General features: G+C 38.7%; 1 protein-coding gene across 5 annotated transcripts in view; it reads left to right on the forward strand.

Moving 5' to 3' along the window:
• The window catches only part of FGF14 (fibroblast growth factor 14), a 379,715-nt gene that overhangs the window by 245,965 nt on the left and 115,917 nt on the right, over positions 1 to 17,833 (forward strand). For 2 of the 5 annotated variants that reach the window (XM_071430889.1, XM_071430892.1), the window contains exon 1: positions 9,837 to 10,182. The exons of the other annotated variants lie outside the window; for them this stretch is intronic. In XM_071430889.1, the coding sequence (XP_071286990.1) occupies positions 9,990 to 10,182 (193 nt within the window). In that variant the 5' untranslated portion in view covers positions 9,837 to 9,989. Of the gene's footprint in view, positions 1 to 9,836; positions 10,183 to 17,833 lie in introns of those variants that run through there. 5 annotated transcript variants of the gene reach the window in all.

A 17,833-nucleotide genomic window follows, 5' to 3' on the forward strand; every position in this document is an offset into this window, starting at 1 on the left:
TTAAGGCATCACTGCCACTGAATACAATTGACTTTTCATATGACAAAAAGCATAGTTCTGATAGCCTCTGTGGGTGTCCTGTGTACACATAGTGGCAGCAGACTGTTGGGCCCTGTTTATGAGGTTTCAGCTGCATTAGGCAGAAAATGAGCTAATTATATTATTAAGATACTGGACATTCTTACATGAGAACTGCGTTTATTTAAGTGTTAGACTGATAGGCATTTTAGGAGAAGCCTAATGAATCATTTGAATAATGAGATAAGTAGGTGATTGCTGTAACTTTTTTAATAGTGCCTAAGATAATATTATATGTGATTAAACCTGTGCATGGCTTTTTAAAAATGCTAACACTTACTTTCTATTTTTAAGATGAATGGAAACTGTCTTCCAGCTAGCTAGGCTGATTTCTACTAAACCTTTTGCAACTCTTTGTGTTGGTCTTATAGCTATCTATTCTTTCATCCTAAAAAACCCTACTTTTCAGCTTAACGTCAAAGCTCCTGTAAAAATATCAGGGGTAAAGCATATCCTTTGCAGATCTTGAACAATTGTGTTATTCAACAAATGGTAGAGGAAACTCAAGTAAATATTCTTCTTAGAATTTTTAGCTTGCTCATGTCATTATTTGCAAGAATTTTATAGAAAAATGCAAAGCCTGTACAGTTTGTCTCATAAACATCACTCTATGAAAAATACAAGCAAATAATTGTTAATTTTTCACATCAGAACATCTTCTACAACTTGAAATTATTATGATTAAGGTAGAAACCAACCCCATGTGAATAATTCTATATTTATTTCTCCTAAAGTTACTTAACGTTTTTCTTTTTTTTAAAGGTTCAGTATGCTATTACACAGATGTTGAAAAATATTTCTACCACACAACTTTTACTTAGCTGATGTCTGGTACAAATAACTCCTTTTTTTTTTTTTTTTTTTAATTACTTGCAGTGCAAGGAATTAAAGAAAAATATGCCAGTATGTGTTGCAAGATATTCCTCAGTCAATATATCTGTGAATAACTAGACAAACAGTGTCCACTGCTGGCAAATCAGATAATTGCACTGCACTTTAGAGAGATATGATGTTAAAAGGTTTTGATGAGTTAAGTCTTAAATGTCAGATATTTTGTATTGACTCTGTAAGACTGGGTTGTAAAATAAGGTCACTATATTAGAAGTATTCATGCTATTACCACTAATAATAAATACTATGGTATTTGAACTAATAGCCAGGAATATCACCACAGTAACATAAGCAGGGACTCCAGTTTTTTCAGGATTTAAAAATAATTCTAGTATTCATTATATTATATCTAGCATCATCATCATACAAAATAAATAAAAAGATAGCAAAAGTCTGTGAAATTTGTCTTGATGTTTTGATATGATCTTGATGGTCATATAAGTAACAAGATGGGTAAGCAGAAGTTCTTAAGTTCCTTTTTTTCTCCTTAGGTCAAAGCATTCTTTACTGATTTTGTTAGGTTTTTTTTAAAGACATAAAAAAAGTGTGGAAGAAATAAATGTTTCTCTTTTGGAGGAAGTAAAATGGAAATGCTGATACAGCAAGTACCACTGCTGTTGATGAAGCTGGAGCTGAATTAAACTGATTATCATAGAGAGAAGAGAACGGTGAAATCTGAAAAGTTTCCTCCTGGCTTTTTTTTTTTTTTTTTTTTTTTTTTTTTTTTTTTTTTTTTTTTTGTAATAGATAATATTTGTTTGCATCTTTTTCTTAACAACAGTGTGTCAATGCAAAGGAAATCTTTCAGTGAAAGAAAATAATATAGAGTGAAACAAACATTGAGGGGGAGAAAGGAAAAATCTGTTCCTATGCTAATATAAACTATATTAGCTTGCCAGATACTTCTAAAAATCTAGATTAACTGAAAAGAAGCTAGCCATACTTGTTATTCAGAGATTTATATCAGTCATCAATTTATTGCATTCAATGAAAGTATTAGACAATGCACTGAATTTTCTATTTGTTTGGAAAGGGGAAAAGGGAAACAGAGTATGGGACTTTTTTCATTGGTTATGTCTGAACCCCAAAGGAAGGGTCATGTCTATTTGATTAGACTTGAGAGGGAATCAAGGCTTACCCTTTAGATGAACATGGTATTAGCCAGAATTGCTCTTTATTTATATTTTCTCCCTTCAGTACCCAGAGAAATACTGTATGACCTTCCCTCTTGAACAAGAAAAAAATGGGATGCTATTTTTATTTTTGGTTTTTTTTTCCTTGTAAATGTCTTTAAAATAGTATCAAAGGGATTGCAAATCCAAAGTTATTCAAAAGTTAATCAAAAGTAGAATAATTGCAAACAAAGATGACTATCTGAAAGTTATTTTGTGAAATTAATCACACTGTCAATTCTAGGTCACATAGCAGAAAATAAGACCATTTTTTCCTAGATTATTTGCCAGGGAGTAATTTTCATGCTTTCTTCCAAGAAACAGTGTTGTTCTGGATGTTTTTGTGTGTGCATGTGTGCATTCTTCTGCATGGGCAGACATGCTGCAGCTCCTTCTGTCACTGGTAAAAATCACTTTTTATACTTAAAAGGTTATTAGATGTATTTTGAGGGAATCATTCTTCTGCTTCTTAAGATAGCAATTTATGTACATCTCCACTCATACTATCTTTTCTGTTCAGTATTTTATTTTAATGCATATAAAATGCTTTTTCTCCTGGATCTCTGTGAGATGGTCAAAATCCAACATCTTCCTTGTTCTAAGGGTTCAGAAGTACTGCACATTTTTTTCTCATATTGTCATATATGAGTATTTTCATACTGGTTCCAAGGAAAGCAAGAAATCCATTTGCAAACATGTTCTAGGTGCAGGAAATCCTCACTGGAGAGTAGCATGAAACAGGTAGAGCAGCTTACATGCTCTGCCAGCTGTACTGACTCCAGAGCCAATTCACTGTAGAGACTGAATTTCTTAGGGACAGTGTTTCCTTTGTTTCTGTAGAACAAAATTAAGCAGACTCACCTTACAGGGACTTTCAGTTACTCAGTTACTTGAGAGAATAACAGCAAAGTCTGTTGCATGTTCCAGAAGTCAGGCCAAGCAGACAAGTCCTGCTGTGGCTAGATAAGTAAACACAACAGATGTTGGCTTAAGCTGTGCATATTAATGAAGAAGCTCTCCATGCTGTTTTTAGGCCTCTAAATCTTAAACTGCTCTCTGCAGCTGTGTGGACCAAAGATGGGGAGGGCGGGGGGGACGGTGCTGTTTGTGTTTGTGTTTGTTTTTCTTTAATGAAAGTCCTTTTTCTGGCGTGTGTCACCAGAGCCTTGTTTGAAGCAGTCTTGCGGCAGATCTGCTATTAGCTTTAGTAAGAACAAAATTAATGGTAATGTGTATCTGTTATTAGTTATTACAAACCTCTCTTTGAAGTGATTATTTCATTTTTAAAGATAAAATATTATATATGTCACTGCAGAAACCACAAAGTATTTGATTTTTAATTACTTTTTTGGATTATATACTGAAAATGGTCTTGATTATTTTTTTATTTTTTCTTCCTCACTGTTGTCATTAATTGTTTAAAAGAGACTTACTGGGTTTAAGTTTTGGGTCTAGGTGAGCTGTTTTGGTGACCCTTATATGATCTCTGTGCTGTGCAGATACTCCTGTCAACCCAGCTGGTTTCTTTTGTTCACATGGTCTCAAAAGAAGTGGTATCAGAAGTAGAGGAAAGATAGAGTGAAAAACAGAAAGGGTCATGAAAGATGTCACAGGAGCTTTGCTAGAAGTTAGCAGCTGTAATCATACACCTTATCTGGCCAAAAGATCAATTGTTAAAAATAGCATTAAGAATCTTCATCCACCTTTTTCCCCCTGTTGAAGGATGAAGAGTTAGCCCATGGAATAAAAAATGAAACTCTGAATTGAAGCAGATATTTTACTAGACACAGGACTATTCATAAGAATAGTCCTCATTACTACAGGATAATCCATGCAATTTAGCATTGGAAAGGAAAGGGAGACAGCAAAGTAAAACAAAAGCAAAAGTAAAAGAAATCTAAGAATCATGTAATGTCTAAAGAATAAGTCAATATCTAGTCTAGAGGTACTTAGTCCTTTGAGTTATGGATGTATCTCAGGAAATATGTGAAAGAAATGAATGTAATATGTGAAAGAAGTGAATGGTGAATGCAGAAGAAATATTGCACCTGAGCTGCTATAGGCAGCATTGTAGGTGTTATGCATTTGAATAGTGTTATGTACTTGAATAGAATGTTTTGATAGTTCTCTGCATAACCAGTCATCTAATGCTAGACTGCCTTGCATGGTGCATTAATTTATTCTTGCATATACAGGAATCATGTTTTAATGTTTTTTCTTATGAGTTGGATACATAAGCCAAATCCTGTGAAGCTGGTTAAAATATGTGCAGTCCTTTGAACAATATATTGGAAGCTTACTTTTGTCTTAACTAAACAGATTCACCTGATTTATTTAAACAAGTCACTCCATAGGACCTTCTATGTATTTAGTAAATTTTTATAGGTATGATTTTGGCTCCTCAAGTACCTTGTGAATGCCAAGACTGAAAGCTGAGTGCTTTTGACACAAAGAAGTGTGAAATGATAGAAATCCAAATTCTGTGAAACATATTATCATGTTAAACAAATTTTGTTCCCAATGTTCTTTAAAGTCTTATCAATGAGTCTTATCTTCAAAGTCTTATCAAAGTCTTATCACTCAAGTGTTCAGGGTGTTAAGGATTTTAAATTTCAGTGCTTCATAGTACATTGCCTTTTGGGAAATTAACAATAACTCATAAGGAGAATTATATACAGATCAATAGACAAGAACATATAAAACTGACCTAATTTAAACTGTTAACAGCTCATTGTACAAACATACTGTACTAGTCTTCTTATAAACATGGAATGCATATAAGCTATCTGAAAAAGGAATTATTATCTATGTTTTAATATGTTCAAACTGGTCTGCTTATGAAAGATGTGATCTTTTAAGTTGACAAACCTTTTTTCTAGCTTGTTCAGTTTTGTACAATTAAACACTTACCAACCTATAGAGTAAGCCATAGATTATGTTTCACCTTGTTCAAGTCATTACTTCTCTTGCTCCATCTTTTTCCCCCAAGACATTTAAATCAAGAATTGAAAGTTACTGTTGCTTACCAACACCCATCCCCCCTATACGTACACACTGTGTGCCTTGGGAAGATATCAGTTTGCAATTACATGAATAGTTCTAGTTGTAGGACTGTATCACATTTTCTTATGATATTTGAGGGAGTGGAGGGGTCTTAGTAAGTACATTGAATTTAGGCACTTTAATTACGGTCCACCTAAACTACCAGCAACCTTCAATAATTTGTTTTTGTCAGAAGCAACAAATCAGAATTACAACTTCAGCTGGAAACAGTAATTTGGCAATCAGTCTGATCAGAAGCACCACAAGGGTGATTAAATAAATTCATCACTTTTTAGAAACAAGTAATTTCTCCATTCCTGAAATGTCTCTTCTTGGAATAATACATTTTCCCAGTGGTTTAGATGTACTTTTATGCATGCCTTTCAGTTGTTAGGCCTAAGTTGGTACTTTTTACCCCTAGACTATCCTTTCTATTTTGAATGGTATAAGGAGTAAGGTGCTAGTACTTGTGCTACTATAGAACACAACATCTTCCAAAGGAAAAAAAACAAACATTTGCAAAGACACAAAACTCTGTAGAGTCTGAAAGAACATCTAGATTCACTATACTTTATTAATGACTTCCAGAATGTAAGCTGACTTTTACCTCATCATCTTCCAGTGTATTTAACTGGACAACTGAACTCTGTGTGCCCTACTCTTTGCAGGCAAGTGCAGTAAAAACTTCACCATAGCTCATGAAACTTAAACATGTTTATTAGTAATGTAATAATCTGACATTTTGCACTTGTAGAAAATATATGCTTGTAAGATATTTGGGCTTTATTTGATTTATTTTGTTTTGGTTTTGATATCAAGAGTGGTTTCAGGATATCTGAGAGGAGAAAATTTGGGTGGAGTGTGTGCACATGACTGCATACTTGTAGAAGATATTTTAGTTTATATTGAAATGGTTTATGAAAGGTAAATCTCTGTAGAGTTTTCATGGCTGCATTGAACTGCATTACTCTGCAGCTTGTAACATTATCCAAGTTATTGCAAAACATATAATAGGTTAAAATAAACGAATAAAAAAGAAAAAAACCCAAAGCCCATAATGTGTAAAGATGACATTTTAAGTTCTATACATTTTGTAGCTTATGGATCTAGGCAGAATAGACTATAAAGCATTAAATACCATTTTTCCTAATTGAATTTCTTATAAAAGCATTTTATGTATCTCTAGTACGTTCACATATGCAAACAACAATAGTGTATATTTTTGTATTGAACTTTCATGCCTAAAAAGGTCACATTGAAATTTACATATTAAATTAGCTGAAATGGAATATGGTTTCTTCTCGGTAATACATTAAAAAAAAGGAATAATAATGTTTCATCCCCTAACATATAAAAAACCAAGTGTTTTATACACACTTTATATACATTTAATTTTTTACTACAAAATTCATCAAAGAAAGCAATTTTATAGATTCTATAATGTTTTTGTTTAGAAAACTTTTGAAATCCATAATAAAATACCAGTTAGAAATTAATAGATGGGAGAGTAGAAAGCACTGAAGGCCTTTTCTCCCCCTCTTTGCCTTTTAATAATTTGTTTTCATATCCAAAGTTTTGTTAATCAGAGATAAAACTCTGTTTTGATGTAGAAAATGTCATACCTAGGATATATCTAGGTATAGATATATCCTAAATTTTTGCCCTAAATGCATATACTCATACAGTTCCCAGTTTTTAAGGTATCTGATATGTTCATACTTGTGCAATCCATCTGTTAGCAGACCCTTCACTTTGACTAGAATTGCACACATTTTATCACAGGTTAGGACACCAGATGGCTCTCTTGAGTTTTCTTTGTAAAACCCCAAGATGTAAACAACTGCTCTGCATTTCTGAGATGTGAGTACAAAGCTTTTCTTTTTTTCTTTTTCTTTTTAATCTCTGGAGTAAGAAACACATTTTCTCTTTGTCTATAGGCATACCGCCTGTTTTCACCCTCTCTCTTGCTTTTCTTTGCCATCACCCCGAGCATCATGTGGTTGAGAAATGTCAGTGTTTTGGCAAAGGCCCAGGATTTGAAGGAGAATATAGAAAGGAACAATAGTAGTAGATAGTATATGATGCACAGCATCATCTGATGCTATAAAGAGGAACTTGGGACCCACACCCTTTTGGAGAGAGTTTCTCATGCAAATTTCAGTGTTGTATGTATGTATTATACCTCTGCATTCCTGAGAAAATGAGAGATAGTGGGTGGCTGGCCTCTGTTTCACTCTACTCCCTCTCATTCATTCCTTTGTTTGGAGCCAGCAGCCAAGTCGAGCTGACTTTGGGCTGTGTCCTGCCAGCTCCCCGGGCGGGGACCGGGTGTCCCTGAGCCGTGCGCCGCCGCTCCGCTGTCCATGGTGCTGCAGGCAGAGACACACCGGGACCGGGACCGGGACCGGGGCCGGGCAGCCCCACTGGGGCAGCACTCAGGGGAGCGCTTCCCTCTTGAGGGGTCTTAAGGAGCACCACTCCGTGTCTTGTCCACTTTTGAGGAGGAAGGAAAAAGAAAGAAGTATGCAAAAATACTACACTGAAATTTAATTTTATTTTTTAATAACCACCTCTCTGTCTAATTGCATTAGTTAAGGCAATTGTAACTGTTGTAAGGAAATTGCTGCTCTGTAAAAATTGCCAGATAGAAAATCCAATGAGTCTTAGCTGAATCTCTTTAGAGACACTTTTAAATAGAATTAAAATGTATTATCCAGATCCGATTGTGCATGTTCTGTTCCTAGTTGGTCTAGTATTAATACAAAATCCCTGTATACTGGAGTTCCCACCATACACTTTTGCCCTCTGTATAAAAATAGCGCTTTGTAGATTAAAGGATTTAGGGGGAAAAATGGTCAATATCAAAGAAGCTGAAGCCTCTGCTGAAACAAGAACCTGTTCTTGGTTCTGTGTTGCAAAAGAGTGAATTTTTCTGGATGAATATTTACACTTTCAAGCCCGTTAAAAAACCCCAAAAAACAACCACAAAAACAAAAAAACAAAACCAAAACAAAACAAAAAAGCACCAAAGCACCAAAGCAAAACAAATAACCCTCAAAACCATCTAATAAGAGATTAGAGCACTGTGAAAACAATATAAAAATAGATAATACATGATAATTGCATGTGCAAGCATCTTCCCTTCTTTATAGGCTAACAATATTTTTCTGTGTAGCTGCTTGTTTTCTTTCTCTAGTTTCCTCTGGCTAGCTAAAACTTCAGGAAGTTTAACTGTTAGGCTTGCAGAAAGTAAATCCAAAAAACTTTGGGCCATTATTTGAAAAGAGAGACGAGCCAACAGGAAAAGATGAAAGGAAATAAGTGGGATGTCTTATATTACATGGTATTTACTATTTGCAGTGCCTTATGAACTTCTCGGGGCAGATACTTCTTAGGTTTTCTGTGTCTAGTGAGCTTGGCTGGTGCTTCCTTAAGTGCACCAAGACATATCCTCTAATTTTACACGGTGGTGGGGATTAGTAAATCCACCTGCTGTGGCTGTTTGTGGGTGCCCCATGCAATCCCTTTGATATTTGAGTTGAAGGTCCCCTCAGCCCCTCAGCTCACGGCTCCAAAACCTTCCCATGAAGCAGAAGCGCGTCTCCCCCCGGAGTTCCCTCCTGCTCCTGGTCCGTTCCTGCATGGGGGCCGAGGAGCGGCGGTCGGGCGGGGGCACTGCGCGGGGCAGGGTGTCCTTGGCGGAGCGCGGTGTCCCTCGCCCGCCCGCCCTGCCTCCCGGCTTCCGCGGTGTCCCGCCTGCCCTGCCTCCCGGCTTCCCCGCCTGGGGACGGGGACAGGTGCCGGTGTCACCGCTGGGGGGGGGGGGCGGCCGGCAGGGTGCCGCTGCCGGGGAGCTGGAGAGAGGGTGCGTGCGAGGGATCCTCGGAGTGCCGGGGCGGGCGAAGGAGAACGGGGAGGGCCATACGCCCCTCTGGCAGCTCGCAGAGCCCTCCTTCTTTCCCGGGAAGGGAGCCCCGCACGAAGCCACCCGGAAACCTAACGGGGGGCAGAGGCAGCTGGCGGCAGATCCACCGGGAACCTCCCGGTTCCCACCAGAAAACCACATCAGCATCACCCCGTCCCTCCGCCTCTCTCCCTCTGTGCTTTTTTCTTCTGTCTTTCCCCATTCCCCCTCCTCCACTGCTTGCACCCTCGCCGCCCCTCGCCTTGGGGAGAACAAAAAAAAAGCTCCAGCGGTGCGTGCCTGTGTGTGTGTGTGTGTGTGTGTGTGTGTGTGTGTGTAGGGGAGGCTGGAGCGGGGTGGGACCGAGGAGCCGTGATTACAGCTCTCGCCGGAGAAGAAGATTGCTCTCTCCAGATGCTGATTTCTGAAGCACTTGGCAATCATCAGGCGGGAGCCGGGAAGAGGCGGCGGTAGCCGCCCCGGCCGTGGCGATGGCAGCGCCGGGCGAGCGGGCGGCGGCGGCTCGGGGCTGAGGGGCAGCCCCGGGAGGCGACGCTGTCGGGCGGACCCGACCCGACCCGATCGACCCGACCCGACCGGAGCCGACCGGGCGCGGCTCTGCCCCGAGTCCCGCTCGCTCCGCCAGCCCGCCGGCAGACGCCCGCCCGAGCAGGAGCCCCTGCGCCGGGACACGGCGGGGGGGGACGGCGGGGCACCCATGCGGTGACCCTTGGCGGCGGCAGCTCCCGCCGGCCGCACGGTGCGGGTGCCCCTCTGCAGCCGCGCCTGGGGCCGGAGGAGGCTCCCGCTCGCCCTCGCCCCCGGGGATGGGATCCCGCCGGGGCTGAGCACCTCGCCGCCTCCCTCCTCCCTGCCCGGCGTGGGCGAGCCGGCGAGCAGCCATGGCAGCGGCCATCGCCAGCGGCTTGATCCGCCAGAAGCGGCAGGCGAGGGAGCAGCACTGGGACCGGCCCTCGGCCAGCAGGAGGCGGAACAGCCCCAACAAGAACCGCGGGCTCTGCAATGGCAACCTGGTGGACATCTTCTCCAAGGTCCGCATCTTCGGGCTCAAGAAGCGGCGGTTGCGGCGCCAAGGTGCGTCCCTGTGGCCGGGCCCGCCCGCGGCTCCCGGGGGGCGGGCGGGAGGGGGCAACCTGTGGCGAGAAACTTCCCGGGCCGGGCGCCGCCCCGGGTCCTGCCCGCCCGCGGCTCCCGGCTCCCCGGCAGCGGGCGAGGGCTCGCGGGCTGCAGCCTGCGGACCTTCGGTCGGGAGCCCCGGGGCCAGCCTGGCTGCCCGGCTGTCGGCTCCGGGGCTCCGGTGTGGGTCACGACAGGTGCAGCAAGCCCCTCGGGGAGCCCTGCCCGCCGCCCCGCACCTCCCCGTCTCGCCTGTGTTTCTCTCTGAAGGACAAAGAGCGCACGGCGCTCTGGGTGTCCGGTGTCCGGGGGCCGTCGGTCGCCAGCCCCTTCCCTGAGCCACCAATGTGCAGGTGCAGCCTGGCTGTAGTGAAGGGGTTCCCCCCGCTGCTCGGTGACTTCCCAGTCAGCGCACAGTGAGAGGTGAGGCACATCCGGCAGCTGGGGGAGAGCTTCTCGGCATCCCTGTGGGTACCCAGGTGCCTGTTGCCCGTTCCCAGCCAGGGCCTTGCCCTGCAGACCAGCAGGTTTTGCAGGTTAGCTCTTCTTCAGGGTAGATGACCAGGAGTCAATGGAGAAAAGTGGTACCGTGGTGATTGCATTCTATCCAGTACTTTGTATTAGAACCCTAGAAATAAAAGGAGTAAAATGGTGTTGCCGTGACTTCTCTAATTTTTAAAAAAATTTTGTGGTATTAAGCAGCATTCAGAAATGGTAAGACTTACTCTATGTCCTCAGGAAACAAGTTTTTATAACAAAATTATTATATTGTGAAGAGTGAAAAATCTTAAGTATCACTTGAAACATGGCAAATACCTACAATTCAGTGATAAAGTACAAACCACCCTCTGTTGCATTATATAGAATGCCACCATGTGTTGTGGTTTGGTATGTATACAACAGCTCCTCTTTAGGTTGGGTCAGAAGAGCATTTTAAGCATAATCAGGGAACTCTCCTAATTAATGCTTCATCCTTCTTTTCCATGGCTCCCATTTGAAAAAAACATAAATCAACAAAGTCCACACAATTTTATTTTTACATGGCTTTCTTGCAGTAAAATTATTTGTTGTAACTCCTAATGCAAGCCAAATCTTGCATTTTTAGATACTACAGGGATACAGCAAAGATGAGCAGGAAAATGTCAGTGGCAAAATCTATGGTGGCTTTTTTCAGAGAGGTCTATGTGTGCTTTAAAAGACTAGAGTATCTGGTTTATGATGGTGGATTTTTATAAGTGATACTCTTCAGGAAAACAAGTTTAGGGATTACTAACAGCAATTGTGTTTGACCACCTGTGCCGTCTTTTTTGGGGGAAAACTCTGTATTTGACATTATTAACATTTGAGGAAGAGAGGACTGCCTTGCAGCACTGAGATGCCAAACATTTTTTTAGGTGAGAAGGGGCTTTAAAGAGACTTTTGAATTCATCCTTTTTCATTCATTCATTTTTCATAAGGCACTTTGTCACATTCCTGAAAAAGAGACCTGAATTAGAACATAACTCTGCTGTTAACCTGTACCACTGACACAGGACATTTCAGCAAGAACAGTCAGAACAAGGGCTGTTCACCAGTAAAACCTGCAGTATCAGACCCCTGAGTTTATCTTCCTTCATGATGAGACATGGGGATATTTATCCATTGGTTTACATTAAGGTCTCAGAATTACTGCTCATCTTTGAGATGAGTAAGAATTCCTGCTGAAAAAAATACTATCACAGCTTTTACTATCTCTGTTCCTGATGCATGGAATACCTGTGGATTCAAAGTTGCATTCTATTTAAGAGACAAACTGAAGAAGCAATCAAGCCAAAGTTGTTACTTAAACATCTAGTGCAGGATAGTTTTGAGTGAATAATCATTTGTGAAAAAACCCAAACAAACCACATTTTATAAGGGCAATTCCTTTAAAATACATTATAAGACTTCCAAAATGAACATTTATCAGAGTCAGGTTTTAGGTTTTCTAAACTGACTTAAATGACCAGTGAATTTGTCACTGAAATCATACTGTCAAATCCATTAAAATAAGTCTTTGCCAAGCAAAATAGGATGAATTTCAAAACATCTGTTGTCAGAAAGGTGCTATGGGATTTTGACAAATAAACCTTGTGTAAATGATACAGAGTGTCACAAGAGCATTGTGAAAAATGAGCTAATCAAGATGTGACAAACCATCTGTAGCATTCTCTACAATTCAATGGAAGAGTAGAATTATATGTACAAAATTTTTTTATGTAGAGCAGTAAAAGCAAGACTGCTTTTCTTGGAATAAAAATGTGTTTTGCTTTGTACTTACATATGAAAAGTTACTGTCTTTCCATCTTTGAAACAGTCAGGCAGCAAAAACTGGTGATGCTGATTTTTAAATTAAAAATACACATTTAACCTTGTACATATATGTACTAATGTGAATTAGATAAATAGATATACACAATATATGCACACATACAAACGTCAGCAAGCTTTAAAAAATATTCTTGATTTTTAAATTCTTCTTTAAAAATGCCTGTTAATACTGTTGTTGTTCAGTGGGATTTATTTTAGAAAAACATGAAGTTATTATGAATGCATAAAATGCTTCAATCTGGTGTATACCCTGATGATTTTTTTTTTTTCTGTCACTGTGACAAATTCTCTGTTCATGGTCCTTCCTTTAGGGGCATACTAAAATATCAACGGAAGTGTGCTTTGGGAGACTAACATTTAGAAATGGTAGCATTAAAGATACATCCAGGAGCTCACACAGAATAAAGAGTAATATTTGTATTCACTTAAATATTTGCTCCAATGATAGATGCCAGAGTAGTTTTAAACAGCCTTTCTAAGACTTTGATAAATGAATTAAACTGCCAAAGTGATTTCTGTGGTAGACTTGTCTGCTAATCTACTGAGTGGATGAAACCATTTTCATTTACTGGACATCTTTGATTCATATTGTTTAGTATTATGATATTTCAAATTTACTTAATTTTTATTTTGTTCTACCAGTCATCTGATAAACAAATAACTGTCATTAATTTCCAAATAACCATGAAGCCAAGATCTTGCCTATCTGATGCCAGACATCAATCAATTTTGAATCATCCTCTCTTGCATTGCAGGTTGTTTAGTTATAATAGTTTAATGTTTAATTTATGTTAATACAATCACAAGTGGGAGGATTGACAGATATTTTGTTTTCATGTGAAATAACCTTATCTAACCTGGGGCTACCCAATGAAAAGAAGAAAATAAATGTCACTTCACCTCATGCATCTACAAAGTACAGAGATTAAAACATATGCTTGTCATTGGTGCAAATTCAAACTTCTTAGCCTGTATTTTCATCTATATATCTAGCTGCTTTGCTAATCTGAAAAATCTTCATTTGGTTAATTAGGTCCCTTGGGAGTATTCTACTGAAAAATACTCAACATTTAAATGTATTAAAAACCAAGTGTGATGTTTACTGTTTCTGTGTGCTAATACCACATTAAGAACTTCTAAATTTATGCATAGAGTGTATGAATCTTGGGATAGCTTGGCCCCTGATTTTGTACATTAATATTTATAAGAAAGAGAGACCTAGGGAATGTGTTCAGAAAATGCACTGATTAGATTTTACTGCATGTACAAAGGTAATTTAAATCTCCAAAGAAAGCATTTTTGGAAAACTCATCAGTAGATCAGCTAATGTTTTTTTGCAGATGTGGGAGTGACCCATAATCTCAGATATAAGATAATTCTCAATATACATAGTGCCCAAAGTAGTTTCTACTTCTCCCACTTGTGGAACGAAGTGGAACTGAAATGGAGATCTGTGCCTGTGAGTGTACAGGACTTGTTTCCCAAAGCTTCAAAAGCCACATCAGCTCCCACCAGTAAGCTCCAGCACTGCATGATCTGTCTTGCTCAAAGTTTCAGCAGACCAAGACAGGTGTCTGTGCTTTCCTATGAGATTGTCCTCAGAATTAATTCTTCTTGGCAGTTCAGTAAAGTCCACAGGTCTTGCATTGTCTAGGTGCAAGGCTGTCTGTTTCTCAGGGTGTTGAACTGATGTTGCTTGTTTTTCATTACTTTTCTTCAAATGAAATTGATTAACCCACAACCCTTTTGGAAGTATAAACACAGTCTTAACAGTCTATTTAAGAAATCATTCATTTTTTCCCTTCACTAACCTGTTCAAAGGACTGCATAATAATCACAAACTGAAACTGTGTAAATATGCTACATTTCATGTAATATATTCTAAGCATACTTAAAAAATATTTTTGAAAACATGACTTTCTAGACTCAGTCTCAAGCTTTCTTTCCCATGCATTCAGTATTTGACATCAACCCTTGCTTGCTATCAGAAGCTTAAAAAAAATACAGTAATGCCTGGGATGAAATCTTTATTCTAAGCTGGTACTGGTAGGTCTAAATGTGATGAATGAGTTGGCTTTGAGAGCAAATGGGAAAAAAAAAGCTTGAAAATGGTAACATAATTTTAGGGACTATTGATTTTTAGAAATATCTCAAACAGGGGTGATAGAATAGTGGGCATTTAATGTACAGATAGTGCTGTAGCAGTGTCATTTCAGAATATCTTTCATATACTAATATTACTTTTGAATGTCTTCACTTAGTAATTGGCAATTTAACTCTTCATTAGAAAACGAACTCTTCAAGCTTGAGTGATCTTCTGGATCTCTAAAGTTCAGGCAGTTTCAGTCCACATATAGTCCTGTTAAGTATATGCCTTATTGTATCTATTAAATGTATTGTAGAACTAAATGATCTGATTCTTATAGATAATAAGGGAGATTGCAGTACAGGTGGTTTCTGATTCGTGGTGATGTACCAATAGAAATGTTAGAGGTGAGGTCAGGTTTCTACACTGTATTTAAAGACAGAATCCTATCTTTAAATAATATATAATCTATTAACAGATGTAATTTTTTATTGTTTCAGGCTCTGATTCAATCAAACAAAATCTGGAACTTAAAATTTGATTTGAATTTTCAAGTCAGCAGCTTACAGACAGAAGTAATTAATTTCAATATAGAGATAACACTCAAAAAGTTAATTACAGAACATTTTTCTGTTGAAGTCTTTTGATTTAGACTCTAAGCATAGTTTTGAGGATTCACAATTGTGGATGCCCATTTTTCATAGTGAGTAAACAGAGGTCTGTCTTACTTGGTCATATGTAAGCTCCTTTCTGCCTTATGCAAGTACTGGAGTCAGTGATAAATAGGAAGATGTACTCCTGGCATGTACTCTTACTGTGCCATCAGCTTTTACTGAATCCCTTTGAAGCTGGCACACTTTTGTTTTCAAGAGTTGTTGTTATTATTATTATTATTATTATTATTATTATTATTATTATTATTATTATCTCAGATCTTAGGCTCTGCCATCCACTGAACAGTGTGAAAATAGAAAAAAGATTCCTATTCCATGGTAGAAAAGGATGAGAAAATTAGCAGAGCTTTAAATTTATTATGGTCAAAAATGAGCAACATGCTTTCATTATATTGTAGCAGTAACGTTTCTGGACTTCAGGAGTTTAGTTTGTCATTTCAATTATATAAATAAGATAACCTGCTGAGGTCCAGTGTAGATATTCCAATTTATTTTCCTGTGGGACTGAACATGAAGGAACATACACCTTCCTGGTGCCAAGGAAGAACCTAGCTGCTTTTGATGCCAGGATTTAGGAGTATATATTTCCATTAAGTAAGTTAGAGATGGGCAGGAGTGGAGTCCAGGACTACCATGTTCTGATTCTATGTTACAAACTATAGCTGTTTTCAGCAATAGTTACCTAAATTTTCCTAAATTCATATTTCCGTAGATAAATACATAACCAAAAAATGGGGAATTTTTGTACTTCTAAGGAAAGCTAGTATAAGATTGGAAAGATTAAATGGCAGAAGTTTCATATGAAATTTAGATAGATGGACTGTGTTGAAAAAAAGTTACAGCAACCTTGTTTCTACAAGGTTTTCAGAATTCCCAGTTGTTATGGATGCCATTTTGTAAAGTGGTGAGTAGAAGCTAATAAGCATGATATTGGATGTTCAGTCAGATTCTCATAAATGAAGCTAGAGACAGGTGACTGAAATAGGAATGTGAAGAATATCCTTTTTCTGGGATATAAAGTATAATCCCTAGGATGTAGCTAAATTAAACAATTTAATTACATCTGTGATCTTGATTCTAATCCCTTACCCAGGTGTAGAACTTTTGAAAGGCATTGGAGTTACTGTGCTATAAAATCACTGTAAATTGAACCAAGACTGGACAGCTTATTGGCAGTAATCAGCAAAAAGAAATTATTGAACTCAACATTTAAAAAAAATAATTAATCAAGTGTTTTGCTTCACGTAAGAAGAATTGAACTTTATGAAACACAAGCACACAACCTGTTCTCTCTGGAGAAGTTAATTTTAAAAATAAAAAATAAAAAACACCATCATTTACTATCATTTCCATTGCAAAGCCAGCCTTTTCGACTTTATTTTGCAAATTTGAAGATGTATCCAAGTTACTAAATGTAGCTATTCCTCCTTTAGTACTGTGAAGCCTGGCCCTAGAAAGCATGTAGTTTTGGTTGTTAGATGGTTTTAAGTGTTTTTTTAGGGCGGGAGGGAGGGAGGGAAGGAATATTGGAAGGAAGGAATATTGGAAGGAAGGAATATTGGAAGGAATATTGGAAGGAATATTGGAAGGAATATTGGAAGGAAGGAAGGAAGGAAGGAAGGAAGGAAGGAAGGAAGGAAGGAAGGAAGGAAGGAAGGAAGGAAGGAAGGAAGGAAGGAAGGAAGGAAGGAAGGAAGGAAGGAAGGAAGGAAGGAAGGAAGGAAATTAGTTTTAAATTAATCTGCATTTTAATGGTTCTTTTTACAGGTGAATATGAGTGGAATTTCATATCCTAATGAAAAGGTACTTTTGAAGCCTCAAGGCATTTTTATTACTGAATTTCAAAGTCACTCAGAGCATAGCAGATATGTCAGGCTTAAGAAAAGGTCAGCAGGTTTATTTGCAGTAAAGATTCTTGTGGAACTATGAGCCTAGAGGTAGGAGCTAGAACCAGGGTCTCCCTTAATGCAATAATGTGTTATAGGTGCTTCTTGTTTGATTTTGATGAGCATTTGCACTCCCTGAGTGGTAGAGAGAGAGAGACAGACAGACAGACAGACAGACAGACTTCCTTACTTACCATTTAAAACTAGAACAACGGCTGGGAATTTCTTTTTAGTAAATTTACAATGCTTTTATTTTAGTATTTTCTGTAGTGAGGAAGATGATTTTCTGTGAAAGGTAACTATTTACTTCAGTAATAAATTTATGGCTTGTATAAACCTACTAATGTAAAAGCATTGCATATATGTAATTCTTAGGTCACGAAAATGCTCTTTTTGAAAAAGAGCATTTCTACAATGAACCAATTGAAGGTTCTTATGATTTTTTTCCAAATTTGCAGCAGAGTTTGTCATACAACAGCAGACTTAACTTTTGTGATTAAAATGGTGTGCGAAGCTTGTTGGTAACTCATAAAGAGCAGCCTTCTTGCTAGAATATAAAGTAAATAAGTGTTTACATTTGTTTTTGTTTTAATCTTGATTATTTCTTCTTTGCT

Source organism: Agelaius tricolor, unplaced genomic scaffold (assembly GCF_023055355.1).
Source record: "Agelaius tricolor isolate 1412-34295 unplaced genomic scaffold, bAgeTri1.0.p SCAF_7, whole genome shotgun sequence".
Lineage (NCBI taxonomy): Eukaryota > Metazoa > Chordata > Aves > Passeriformes > Icteridae > Agelaius > Agelaius tricolor.